Source organism: Malus domestica, chromosome 02 (genome assembly GCF_042453785.1).
Source record: "Malus domestica chromosome 02, GDT2T_hap1".
NCBI lineage: Eukaryota > Viridiplantae > Streptophyta > Magnoliopsida > Rosales > Rosaceae > Malus > Malus domestica.
Window position 1 is genome coordinate 6508589 of NC_091662.1, and position 12110 is coordinate 6520698.

Consider the following 12110-nt stretch of genomic DNA (forward strand, 5'->3'; position numbering starts at 1 on the left):
AGGAGACGCCAAGTTTCATCAACGCGTATGAGGATACAGGAAAAGAATTTGTTACGATCAAATTCGGTTTGCTTCATTTGTCTCGGCAACCACATGAAGCCAGTTTCAGAAGCTTTACTTGGTGTACGATCAAAACAAGGCACATAATCTCAATAATCGAAAAAAACAAAAAACTCAATCGCACTGAGACTCAAATTAAACCAGTAAAAGGTATCAAATAGACCACTCCGAAACCACTCAGTACTATGGTCTGATGGTAATCCTCTATAACCGAACAATTTTCAAAGCAACATTTGTCCCAACGGACCACAAATGAGATACAATACAAACGGTTCGGTGCACCAACCGAACATATACATTTAGTGACTTCTTATTTCATACGATGGGTCAGTAAGAACGGATTAGGCATCGAGCGTGTATGTCAGAAGCCATATAGTATATCCCAAGGCATTCACATTCTCTCCGAATCTGTCTCAAGTTTGTAAACCAACAAAAAACCTTCGACAGGGAAAACGTGAACGGGTGCAGCAGGTCTTTGTAGAGCGACTCCTCAAAGCGAGCTTCCAATTGCTGCAGCTTCAAAAAAGAAGGTACAGATTGTGTTGAGTGAGGAGCCAATCAGATTGCTTGAAGAAGTCTAAAATCCATCCAATCATTTTGCCCCCACATCTGAGAGTGGAGAAAGAGAGTAAGAATTGAGAAGCATGGGAGAAGGCAAGCACAAAAGAACGCTCAAAGATGTCTCACTTTGCCCCCACATCTAGGATAACTGACGAATGTAAATAATGTAATCGAAAAACAGTATAATGAACTTCCATCCTTCAGGCTCCACAAAATATAGTGTGTTTGAGAAGCAACCCGCCACAGTGGTACACAGTCAAACAATTATGTAGTCTCAACCAGAAATCAGTAGGCGGTAGGCCCACATCCATTCCAAGTTAATCCTTGAATTACCTAGTTCAGTATGTGAAAAATGATCCAATATGAACTTTCCCACTCTGTTCATAATTCTTACAAAATTTATTGTCTTATTGAGTGTTCTTTTCCTTCATTCAACTTTTGTGTGTGCCCTGTATGTGTGTAAAGAATTTGGAAGACTTCATTAACCAAAACTTACCGCTATCACTGTGAGAGGATCCATCATCTTTTTTCGCTGGAACATGTTGTTGAAGAAACTCCTGGACCGTTCTCCAATACTCGTCACCACCAGCAAGCCAAGTATCCATATGCATGCCAGTGGGAAATTCCACAAAAACACACCGCTTATTATGGGCAGCTGCTTTGGCATACAGCATTTGCAAATGGGATGGAGGAATCATCTCATCTTGCAAGCCGGAAAGAAAGAGGATTGGCTGCTTAACCTGCATTTAGATGGTCACACGTGAGGGACGGAACATTAAGGTAATGACAGAAGAAATGTGTCTCCTCACACTTTGTTGCTCTTGAGGCGATTGCTGTTTAGAAAGGGTAATTTTTTACATCTTTAAGAATCACGTTTTATTGTTACTATCATCTGATGAAATGCAATACTGGTGCAGATTTTGTTGAAAACTTGACTTAAAATACGGTTATTTCAACCAGATATCCTGTGTAGGATCAAGCATGGATGGGTACAATCAGAAAGCTGGAATATGTAGAAAATTGAAAAAGACCAACAATAAAAGTCTACCATATTGTTTCAGCTTTACACGTCTAATTGCAGGGTGAAACAAGAAATTCTACCACCAAGAAAGCTCACCTCACCAATGACATCAATTGTACTCCAAGGAGAACGTACGAGAAAATTGAGTACTTTAGGACCTTTTGAACCACTGCCTCCAATGAACCACTTCAAGAAAGGAAATAAAACTCCAACCAAGTCCAAAATAGATGTGAAAGTGTTTTCCAGTATCAGTGCAGCAACCTACAAGGCATAAGCGTAGAAAAACTATCTCAGCCTACCAACTCAAAATATACGATTTAAGTACCTTAAATGGTGGCGAAATTTCCAACACTCGAAGGAAGTGAAAAACATTAAGTTGCAACAGATTTAATAGAGTGATACCTTATCAGGGTTGTTTTTAGCAACCACAGTTCCAACTGCACCCCCAAGTGACCTTCCAAAGACAACTATTCTAGATGTGTCAATGTCAGTCCTCTGCGATAGGTGATCCAATGCAACCTAACAGAAAGAAAGAAAGAAAGATAAGTATAAAACAGCGCTGAAACATGAAAATAAGAGTAGAATCATCATACAACTGTAAGTGAATCACATACCTGAGCATCTTTTATGATCCCGTGCTGAGAAGGATATCCTTCACTTGCTCCATAACTGTTGTTTTTATAGATGAAAATTAGCATGAAATAATAGTATAATACTATTGGTATACATAAAATAGCCCAACTTTTCTTTCCAACCATCACATATCACTCAAATTAAGCTGGTTTCAAGATAACAAAGCAACAAGAAAAAACCCGCACGTACCCTCGATATGAAAGCATAAACACGTTGCATTGCAGTTGTTGTAACATTATGCGGACCATTTCAAGACGATGAGCAATATCTGCAGGCCAGTGGTCAAGGCCAATAAAGCAAAAAGAACCCCCAATTCACCATTAAGTTCATGAAAGTTGCATGTAAACCCGAATGAAAAACCACGAAAAACAACACACAATGTTAATGATCAAACTATAGTAACAAAGTCGACGACTATTCAGAAAGAAAAGGATACTTCCAGCATTTTCTTGGAAAAACAATAGGGTTGGACCTGCAAAGCAAGCAAAGTAACTTTAGAAACCCTCAAAGAATATCAGAATCTTACAATCACAGCGGTGCCTTGAGTTCTAAGAAATACCGAAAAATTCGAAAGCAGCTCAAAATAACAGTTTAATTTTTGAAGTAAACACCTAATTACTTGAAATTGAGACGAATTACATACAAAATGGATGGGGATTACTGTGTGGAATGCATGCATTTCGAGTGAGCTGTAGGCTAAATTAACAAAAACAAACACAATTCGCTACCTGCTTTGAGTAATTCACTAAGCCCCATAACCAACAAAACCCTAATTGTCTCAGCAAAACCAAAAACCCAATTCCAATTCAGCAGAATTCAGAGCTCAACCAAATCAAAACAAAACATAAAAGTGAAAAACAAATCGGGTATGGAGAAGCGGATCGGACCTCGGCAGAGAGGGAAGAGCTTGATGAACCAAGCGTGGAGGCGAACGCCGTCGGAGGACTGGAGCCAGACGTCCTCGTATGTGAGGCGGAGGCGGGCGGGGGTAATCGGGTAGGACTTGGTGAGACCCGGCAAGACGGGGACGTAGACGAGGCGCTCCTGGAGAGCGACGAGCAATGTCATGCCGGCCACCACCAGGCCTCCCACTCCGTACAGCAGCGCGCTCACGTACGACACCATGGCTGCTGGGCGTGTGGAGCTTTTTGCTGGGTTTGGTTTTTCGGGTTGTTCTAATCTCTAGCTCCTTCTTTAACCATCTGGAAAGTGCAAACTGGAAAAACTGAATTGTCGTGAGAATTGAATTTTTGCGGGTTGAAAATTCTGGAATTTTGGAAGGTCACGGTGGGGCCCTGTCGCTTGGTTTGCAATTTTCTATGATATTTTCTGTAGTACTAATTCATGGTCTCGAAAATTTTGTTGGTCGGACGAAAACACGAACATCAAGTGTTATAATATAAATAATTAAATATATTTTTAAAGTTTTTAACTAATTATGTTAACATACTTATCATTTAGTAGTATGATTTAGTGGCATTCTTGTTCAGTTGTAAGTGAGAAGTTTTAGGTTCGATTCTCATCAAAGGTAAATTTGAACCACATTACTATTACTAGCTCATTGTGAGGCTAAACCCATCCCATTTCCCTTAGTATAAAAAATATCGTTTGTTAAAAAAAAAAAAAATACTTGATAAACCGAGTCGTGCTTCGGCACATTGAAACTCTCTCCATAGTCAGATACTTCAAATTTTTTTAAGGCTCAAATTTTTTTTTCTTGGTCAAAACTAGAAAATCAAGATCTAACAGTTAAACTGAACAAAACCAGAAAAATCAAGATTTAACGGTTGAGAAATTCAATCGGAAGCACCATAGAACTGATCTGGGTCGAGCCAAGTTAGTAAAGTACTAGTAAATTAGAGTAATTTAGTTTGTCAAATTATTTAGGAAAAAATTGTTTGTTACCGAATGCCATCATGATACCTTAGTGACATTTAGGAAGCAGATTATCTGCCCTCCTGTTTGGATGCCCTTCTCATCCCTTCCTATTTTGTGCGATCACGATCAAGTCACGTCAACATTTTATATTAATTTTTTTTATAGACATAATAAGATAAAAAGTAATAAGAATATAAAAAGTTGACGTGTTTAACCGTGACCGCACAAATAAGAAGAGATAGGAAGAACACCAAACAGGAGGACAGACAATCTACCTCCGACATTTTATGGAGGAGAATCCTTGGCTCCGTACGTGTCAAGAAAATTACTTAAATTAAACATCGAAAAGAGTAATTCGGAATCATTCTCTTTCAGACAAATCACAGCTTAGCGTAAAGAGTAATGAAATGGGTGCGAGTTCCAGGTAAGGAATTGTTCCAAGAATGCTTCGGTATCAAGTTATCTACTTTTAACCCAGAAAAACATTATCATCCAAACTTTTTTAACCCAAATAAATATATAAATAAAACATCCATCATCTGCAAGGAATTTGCCACACGAATGTAAAGTCGTACATATCGGAATCGAATCAAACCAAACCGTTCTTTCGCGACATTCGCGGCGCAGTGCTTAGCTGATTTGAATCAAACACAATCACATAACATCAAGGTTAACAACCTAGACTTAGAACACTAGGGAATACATATGAAACCTACGAGATTACAGCATCTCTAGATGCCACCATTTTGTTAGAAGCACGAAGGGTGGAATGTCAAGTGAGAAAAGCCAAGGATGAATTGCCTAACCGGTGAGAACATGACGGTCTTGTTTGCGCTGACCCCTCACCGGACAACAGAAGCACAGTGCTGGTTTCCAGCACGCATAAACCCGCCAGGGAACTGCATTGCTCCACTCATGTGGGGAGGGATGCCTGAGAATCTGCGATCTGGTTGCTGAAAGTTGTCATTGGTGTTGGAAACGCTAGTCATGTCTGGGTGGAGTGCAACACTAGGGAGGAAATCACTGCTTCCCGAGTGATTACTTTCTGTGCCCCCTGTATCTTTCTGATGTGAGCTGATGGAGTCCGAAACATGGTGGGTGATACTGGAGGGGTTCTGGTCTGACTGCCGTTTTGTGCTGAGAAAACGTCCACCAGTGCCCCTTACCCTATTCACGGCATGAAGATGGCGAGACTCATGGAGATAAGGCTGCATTGATTTAAAAGTGACATCAAAACGTGGGTTAAGGCACGGTTTGGATGGATGAGGTATCATTTGTAACACAACCGCTGATTCTCTTCCATTGACAAGGTCAGGATGAGTAACATGAGATTCTGGTCTCCAAACTAAGAACACGTACTTCCATATAGAACCAAATGCAGCAAAGGAATCAAAATGATTTATAACTCGGTAGACATACATACCTTTCGAGCTTTGAGAAGTTTGTTACGAGCCTCCAACTTTGCACGGGACTGTCTCCTTCTGAGGATTCCGTGGTATTGTTTTGCATTGACATAGATGGGTCCGTCTTGTGCCAGATCGAGAGGCAATGGAACTCGTGTAGGTGCCATCCCAAGCATATGGGACTGAATTAAGTTGAATTCCACTTATAAGCTCATAAAAGGTAGTGACAATCACAAAAAAATAATGAAAAACTAATAAGTATAATCTGGACGATGGCACTCAAACCAACATAAAATTGGATTTCTCCAATCAGATGTACATCTTAAGCGTTAAAACCACCGTCATTTCTTTTGACAAAATACGGTGAGAGAATATAAACGGACACCATTTGGCAAATTAACAATGTCCATTTAATGTAATTGTTTTCAGATATAACTGAGTGGGGAAGCATTGTAACTACAAATCAACGGAAAATGAAAACAAAGTGCTCAATAAAAACTAACCATCGCCTGTGGTCCATATGCAGTCAAGAACCCGCTGAAGTAAGGGTCGACATAAGGATACGGCACGCAACCCTGGAAGAAAGAGACAAATTAACAACCACCTAACAGGTTAAATTCTGGGTATAACAGCTCAACCTACCATTAAATTTCCGTGACTAACTTGAGAAGGATTCAGCATGAAATCTTGATTACTCTGCAAGAAAACTGGCTTCATGTTGCCTTCAGCATCCTTACCACATGTTTGAACTTCGCCTGGGTTCAAGGGCAAGAAACAGAAAAGAACTAAGTACACGAAAGGGGAACACAGAATGATATATAGCTACTACGCATGAACATAGACCATGTATCATACGAAAAAAATAATAAAGATTTTATATGACAACTGTCACGTAGCATTCTCTTCTTATAAACGTAACTTTTACAATAAGATCATAAACCAGGAGTCTGTATACCAGAATCTGATGAGTTGCATTGATCTTGAGAGTGACCGATTGATTGGGTTATGGATGATGATCCCTGGTCTGTTTGTAGTTGGAGTCCTAAATGCTTTGAGCCATGATGAACCTGTGGCGGAAATTTCACTTTGAAGCTTACATCTTTGGATAAAGGTTGTGGAACTTGTTGTTCACTTGGATTCCACGACATGGAATTTGTATAAAGGGGCATTGCCACAGAACTCTGGTTGAAAATGTTCTTATCCAACTTTTGAGTTGTTGGTATATATAATTCTATCGTCGAGTCCTGAAACACATGCAAAATCGGAAAGATCCTTAATGAGGATGTAAGTACAACCTCACACTCACAGATTATCAACAACAACTAAATACACATACACACATAACGGCTATGTATGCAAGCATACAATCGCGTTCTTCATTACAACACCCCATCAATCACACCAATATCGCAAACAAAACAACATAAGAAAACTCACCGACGAACTGGAACTACCCAACGGATTATTCTATCCTAACCACATATTCAACACATATCAAATGATATCTTCTCTTAATATATTATTTTCGCCGGGCAGAATCCACGGCATCTCTCCTATTTCGAACCAGATGTACATCGGAAAACAAAACATTTACGGCAAGCAAGTTGGTGTTCCTGTTTCTACCATTTAAACGAAAAATCAGACTCCAAAAGCTCAGAACACGCTAAGAACACCAAGAAGTGGTTTTTCCGAGTTTATATATATATTTTTTTTCTTTTTTTTTTTGAGAAGAAACAATTTTTCCAAGTTTATATAGATTGCATTTAATATCTCAATTACCATGGAAGGAAAAAAGAAGGTTTAGAAAACCAGATCCAAAATGTCAGTAAATACTACAGAGAAATTTACATGCACTTGCAGCATCAGTATGCAACAAATTAGACCAACAAAAACAGATCAATGAGAGATTAATCCGGAAAATTAGTAAAAAGACATGAGATTAATAATAAAAGAGGAAAATAAATAAAATTTAAATAAAAACAGAAAATATGGAGTAAAATGTACAAAAATGGAAATAAGAACATACCCAAAACAGGTATAAACCAGAAACTGATAAAGGAGACAACTTTTCTACTTTCCCATCTTCAGAAGCACCTGAAAACAAAATCAAAAGATCTCAAAATCCACATGCAATTAGTAAATAGCAAATAGAAAGCAACCCACTTGGATTCTACTCCCATAATAAAATAAATTAGCAGAAAAATAAAACCCATAAATGGAAAAAGAAAATAGAAAGGCAAGAGAGAAAATGAGCAATAGGAGAGAGAGAGAGAGAGAGAGAGAGAGAGAGGGAGAGAGACCTTTGGGATCTGGTAAGGGATGAATAAGTGAAGAATATAGGTGTAGGGAAGAACTTGGACATGTCTCCTTTCCCCCAACTCTGTCTAAATAAAAGCACTCTCTCTCTCTCTCTCTCTCTCTCCCCCCTCTTCTTCCTCCTCAAAGTCTCGGTCTTTCTCTCTCCTCACTCTCTCTCTCTCTTCACTATATTTTCCTTCTTGGGCTTTGCTGCTATGACAACACAACACACAAAAAAAAAAATCATAAATTCCTACTTGAAAGCACTTGCCACCTACCTCCCTCCCTCTCCCCTCTCACTCTCTCTCTCTCTCTCTCTCTCTCTCTCCCTCTCCCTCTCTCTCTCTCTCCTCTATATTTTTCTTGTATTTTTCAAGCTTTCGTCTTTATCTTCATCCTCCTTTGGTGGTGGCCCCACTCGCACGCCCAAACGCACCCTTAACGCTTGGCTGCATTCACGTTCCTTATCTCAGCCGCCCTTCACTGTTTTCCTCACTTGTTTCCCACGCCCGCATTTCTCACGCGCCGCCACAAATGCAAGCACATTATTCTGTGTTACGCTTCCATCTGGCTGGAAAATGTATTCCGTCCACCGTGCGGCGAGTGAGCTTCTCTGCGTGATGATTCAACTGGAGAAATTATTATGAGATTTTAACGAAAAACTCTCGGTACTGTTTATTTTAACAAAAAATTATATTTTTATACTAAAAAGTCAATGTTAATACTATTCACTCTACCTTTTATTTAAAACTCAAAGTTCTTTTTCATTAGTTTTTTTAATTATATATATATTGTTTTTTTTATTAATTTCTTTCAAAATTTGAAAAATATAAGAAAGTATTCTATGGCCAATTAAGATAACTCCAAAGGAAAAGACACATCAACCTAAGACGTCATTAGGACGAGGTTTAATATTTTTTAACCTAAGACACATCATTCTATCACCTAATTCTATAAAAACCACTCTAAAAGCATCAAACGTTTTCTTCAAATGGAAGGGAAAATTGTATTCTCGATGATGACGGGATGGAAAAGTTCGCGTTCGGGTTGTAACGTGTTAGAATTTGTGCTTCTTTCTTGACTTTTTTTACTTGCTCTTTTTTTTTTTTTTTTTTTTTTTTAACAATAGGAAGAGAATACCAACAAACCTCAAATAGAAACGAAACGGGTATAACTAAATCTTAATCACGTCCAAATGTCAAAACGACTATAATTATCAGAGTGTAATATTTTGTGCACCAATAAACGGCTCAAATCATCGCGAAGAAGTTGGGTCTGATATGATGAAGATGATATTTTGTGCAGGATTGGACGCCTCAAGTCCTCGCCTCATCATCAGAGAGTGCAAACGTTGCCAACTCTTGAAAATTACGCAAAAGGGCGCTTTCTTGTCGGATATTTCGAGCACAAATGCAACATCACTGTTGCAAACAACACGAAAGGAATACTTGATCCATCTCCATTTCATCGTTATTAAGCGTTTTGATGCATAGTAGTTTCTCATTCTCGCTCGCTCCAGATCTTTTTGTCATAGTCTCGAATCACCCGTGGCTCCATAAACTCCTCGTTCCATATCTTTTCTTACAAGCATTGAATAACATTATTTAACTTTTAGTTAAAGAACTATAGCTACAATTCAGTCATAGTTTAAAAACCATGTCTACAATGAGAAATGCTAAGGAGACTCTTTTAAAGTGTGATTCATCGTGGACTTTCCATCATCTCATGTTTTTGGCACAATTCTCGAACCAACTTTATAAAATATTATGCCAAAAACATGAGATGAGAGATAGTTCATCAAGAGTTCTGTTTTTAAGAGATCCTTGAGCATTTCTCTAGCTACAATCTACTCCTTGTTTTGCTAATCCTTGTTGGGTTATTATTCTTTTCCTACAAGCATCAACGGGTTTTCAACTTTCTGTTTCCAATGTATTTCCTAGTTTGATTGGAAAACTTGCAAGAAAAGAAATAGCGTTGATTAATTTTACTGCTTCCACATGGGGAATTACTAGATTGTAAAATTACGATTTGTCTCCTACAGGGGTGGCAAATTCTAATTAGCAATGAGACATGCCATATTGAATCGAATAAAATTAATGACTAGTTATTCAGAAATATTACTCTTACCACATATTTGTACCATCTTTCTAATAGAGATAAGATCTACATGTGTTGGTGGACCTTAACCTCCATTAAAGAGATGTACAAATAATGATACGAATATGTGGTAAGTGTAACATTACTCTTTAGTTTGGTTGAAGATTAACTATACTTGTCAAGTGATTAAGCTAAACTAAATTGTTTGGATTCATTTGGTTTGAGGTAGAATTAAATGTCTCTTGAAAAAATAAGAAATAAAACTCAAATATCATCAATATCACCTCTGAAATAGGCACTCAATCTTTTTTTATTTTATTTTATCAAGTGTAAAATTCATTACCAAAACAACAAACATTACAAACAAAGGCCTATCTACAAAACAAACAACACTAACAGATGGACCTCAAAGCAAAAAACTCAACCCAAAGGTTGAGCCCACAACAAAACACAGAAGACAACACACACAGAAAGAAAGAAACCCTAACCGCCCTGTTGCTACCACAGCAAAACACCTTGCCGTCGTTGATTGTCACCCCCCATGAAATACGTTGGAACATGATTTTAAATGTCTAATAACCAAAACCAAAACAAAGTAATGACAAACAACAAAAGGATGAACTTGAAACACCAGCCCCAAGCTAAGTTGTGAGTGACATGATCGGCAATATTTCCCGGATTTTTTGTGGCCGGAAAACTGAAAATGTAGTCCGGCTCATGCCAGCTCTCTAGTTCCACTAGCTTGGATACTCTGCACTCTTTAAAATTGTAAAATATCATCTTCCCATATTCCTTCATGAGCGCAACGTCACTGTCGCAGAATGCTATAACAGAAGTCCCTCGGGTGCTTAGTCTCTTCCTCTCACTCCATATTTTTTCTCGGTGGTCTTCCATTATCCAGTATTCCGTGAACTCATCACCTCCTTCTTTGCGAACCAACGCGAGACGGCCTTGGTAAGCGGTTAAACTGTACTTCCAATGCACGTTGTTGCACATAGGGTGTGGTAGCGCGAAGGTTTCCCAGGTTTCCTTGTCTTGATAGAAAGCCAGTATTTGGTTGTTGGTAAGATGCCAGTAAAGCGCGCAGCACGCTGAAACAGGTGAATTGGTGCCCAATAAAACCCCGTGAGGTAAAATCAAATCGTTCAGCTGCTTCCAAGACCAAGTGTTTGAATCAAAGACTTCGCTTATATAGTGGTTGTCAAATGAGGGGTTGGTCTCGGGCTCCGATAATCGAATAATCTTAAACCAGCTGCTCAAAACTGGGTTCGAATTCGAACTCGACCTCAACACGGCAATAGCAGTGCCCCGAGTAAAATACCTAGTCTTAGGGTTTGGTATTTGTTTCCAGTATTGAGTAGTAGGAGCGCAAACAAAGTAGCGAGGAATCTTATGGTTTTTATGGCTCACGCCGACGAGTAAACCTCGATCGGCGGCTTCAATACTGTAGGGAAAATGTAAGAACCTAAGCGAAATAGTTTTGGAGTTGTCGATGTTGTTATCTTCCACTGGTAAGAAGGTGCAAACACGGTTTGGGTAGAACTTGCTCTGAAGGAAGAAGCCATATGTTGTGTTGGTTTTCTCACAAAATAGTTTGAAGGAGTCATAGGCGGCATGGTACCATTCCTTCGAGACAAGTCTGCAACTGCCTAGGGTTTCCGGGGATATTCGGGTTAAAATCTCGGAACGTATAACGTCGGAAGGGAGAGTTGGTGAAGAAGAAGCCATTAGATAAAAGTGTGTTTTTCTTTGACACTGGTTGAGAGAGAGAGACAGAAAGAGAGAGAATCTTTGGTTTTATATACAAGTATATACATATATATACACACAGCGAGAGAATATCAGAGATGTTTCTTACTAGTCCTTGATGGGTTTGGAGAAGGGGTAACGTAATGATTCTTTTTCTTTCAACTTTCTGATTTCCTATTTCCTACTTTGATTGGAAAACTTGCAAGAAAAGAAATAGTGTTCGGTAAGCTTTGGAACTTGTAACTAGTATCCTGCTTTCAGATGGGAAATTAAGGAGTGGCATTCTTTCTCCTCTAAATTTCTCTTTTTCTTATTTGAATGACTACAATTAAGTCACATCAATATTTTGTCTTGACTTTTTTATAGAGAGAAAGACAAAAAAAAAAAGTGAAAGAGAAGGATAGAGGAAG

At 38.7% G+C, this 12110-nt stretch overlaps 3 protein-coding genes across 6 annotated transcripts; all 3 read right to left on the minus strand.

Annotated features, from left to right (window-relative positions):
- Nucleotides 1-160: 160 nt before the first annotated feature.
- LOC103450838 (alpha/beta hydrolase domain-containing protein WAV2-like) lies at nt 161-3630 on the minus strand. 3 transcript variants are annotated; one of them, NM_001375818.1, is made up of 8 exons: nt 3163-3590; nt 2712-2747; nt 2465-2543; nt 2257-2311; nt 2045-2161; nt 1739-1903; nt 1118-1361; nt 161-576 (listed from the first exon to the last, which is right to left on the minus strand). In NM_001375818.1, exons 1-8 carry the CDS (start codon nt 3398-3400, stop codon nt 551-553), a joined length of 960 nt encoding a protein of 319 aa, NP_001362747.1. In that variant the 5' UTR covers nt 3401-3590; the 3' UTR covers nt 161-550. The 3 variants fall into 3 exon arrangements, with proteins under 3 accessions (NP_001362747.1, XP_008388451.2, XP_008388443.2); XM_008390229.4 differs by having other exon boundaries at nt 175-669; nt 3163-3630; XM_008390221.4 differs by having other exon boundaries at nt 175-570; nt 3163-3596.
- Nucleotides 3631-4638: 1008 nt separating this feature from the next.
- LOC103406823 (nuclear transcription factor Y subunit A-3-like) lies at nt 4639-8210 on the minus strand. Of its 2 annotated transcripts, none has more exons than XM_029088842.2 (7): nt 7857-8210; nt 7583-7650; nt 6512-6800; nt 6199-6311; nt 6060-6131; nt 5577-5738; nt 4639-5361 (listed from the first exon to the last, which is right to left on the minus strand). In XM_029088842.2, the coding sequence occupies exons 3-7, from the start codon at nt 6723-6725 to the stop codon at nt 4996-4998; spliced, it is 927 nt and encodes a 308-aa protein (XP_028944675.2). In that variant the 5' UTR covers nt 6726-6800; nt 7583-7650; nt 7857-8210; the 3' UTR covers nt 4639-4995. The 2 variants fall into 2 exon arrangements, with proteins under 2 accessions (XP_028944675.2, XP_070670589.1); XM_070814488.1 differs by having other exon boundaries at nt 6512-6878; nt 7034-7650; nt 7857-8015.
- Nucleotides 8211-10370: 2160 nt separating this feature from the next.
- LOC114823746 (F-box protein At5g49610-like) lies at nt 10371-11679 on the minus strand. The gene has a single exon (XM_029099188.2). The coding sequence runs from the start codon at nt 11677-11679 to the stop codon at nt 10516-10518; it is 1164 nt and encodes a 387-aa protein (XP_028955021.1). The 3' UTR covers nt 10371-10515.
- Nucleotides 11680-12110: the final 431 nt, after the last annotated feature.

Coding starts and splice junctions, on each gene's coding strand:
- LOC114823746 (XM_029099188.2), bottom strand. CDS start 11,679: ATGGCTTCTTCTTCACCAACTCTCCCTTCCGACGTTATACGTTCCGAG.
- LOC103406823 (XM_029088842.2), bottom strand. CDS start 6,725: ATGCCCCTTTATACAAATTCCATGTCGTGGAATCCAAGTGAACAACAA. Junction 6,312..6,511: donor ATGCAACTCATCAGATTCTG/GTATACAGACTC, acceptor CCTTGAACCCAG/GCGAAGTTCAAACATGTGGT. Junction 5,739..6,059: donor CATATGGACCACAGGCGATG/GTTAGTTTTTAT, acceptor AACTTAATTCAG/TCCCATATGCTTGGGATGGC.
- LOC103450838 (NM_001375818.1), bottom strand. CDS start 3,400: ATGGTGTCGTACGTGAGCGCGCTGCTGTACGGAGTGGGAGGCCTGGTG. Junction 2,748..3,162: donor GCTCTTCCCTCTCTGCCGAG/GTCCGATCCGCT, acceptor CTTGCTTTGCAG/GTCCAACCCTATTGTTTTTC. Junction 2,544..2,711: donor TTTCCAAGAAAATGCTGGAA/GTATCCTTTTCT, acceptor ACTGGCCTGCAG/ATATTGCTCATCGTCTTGAA.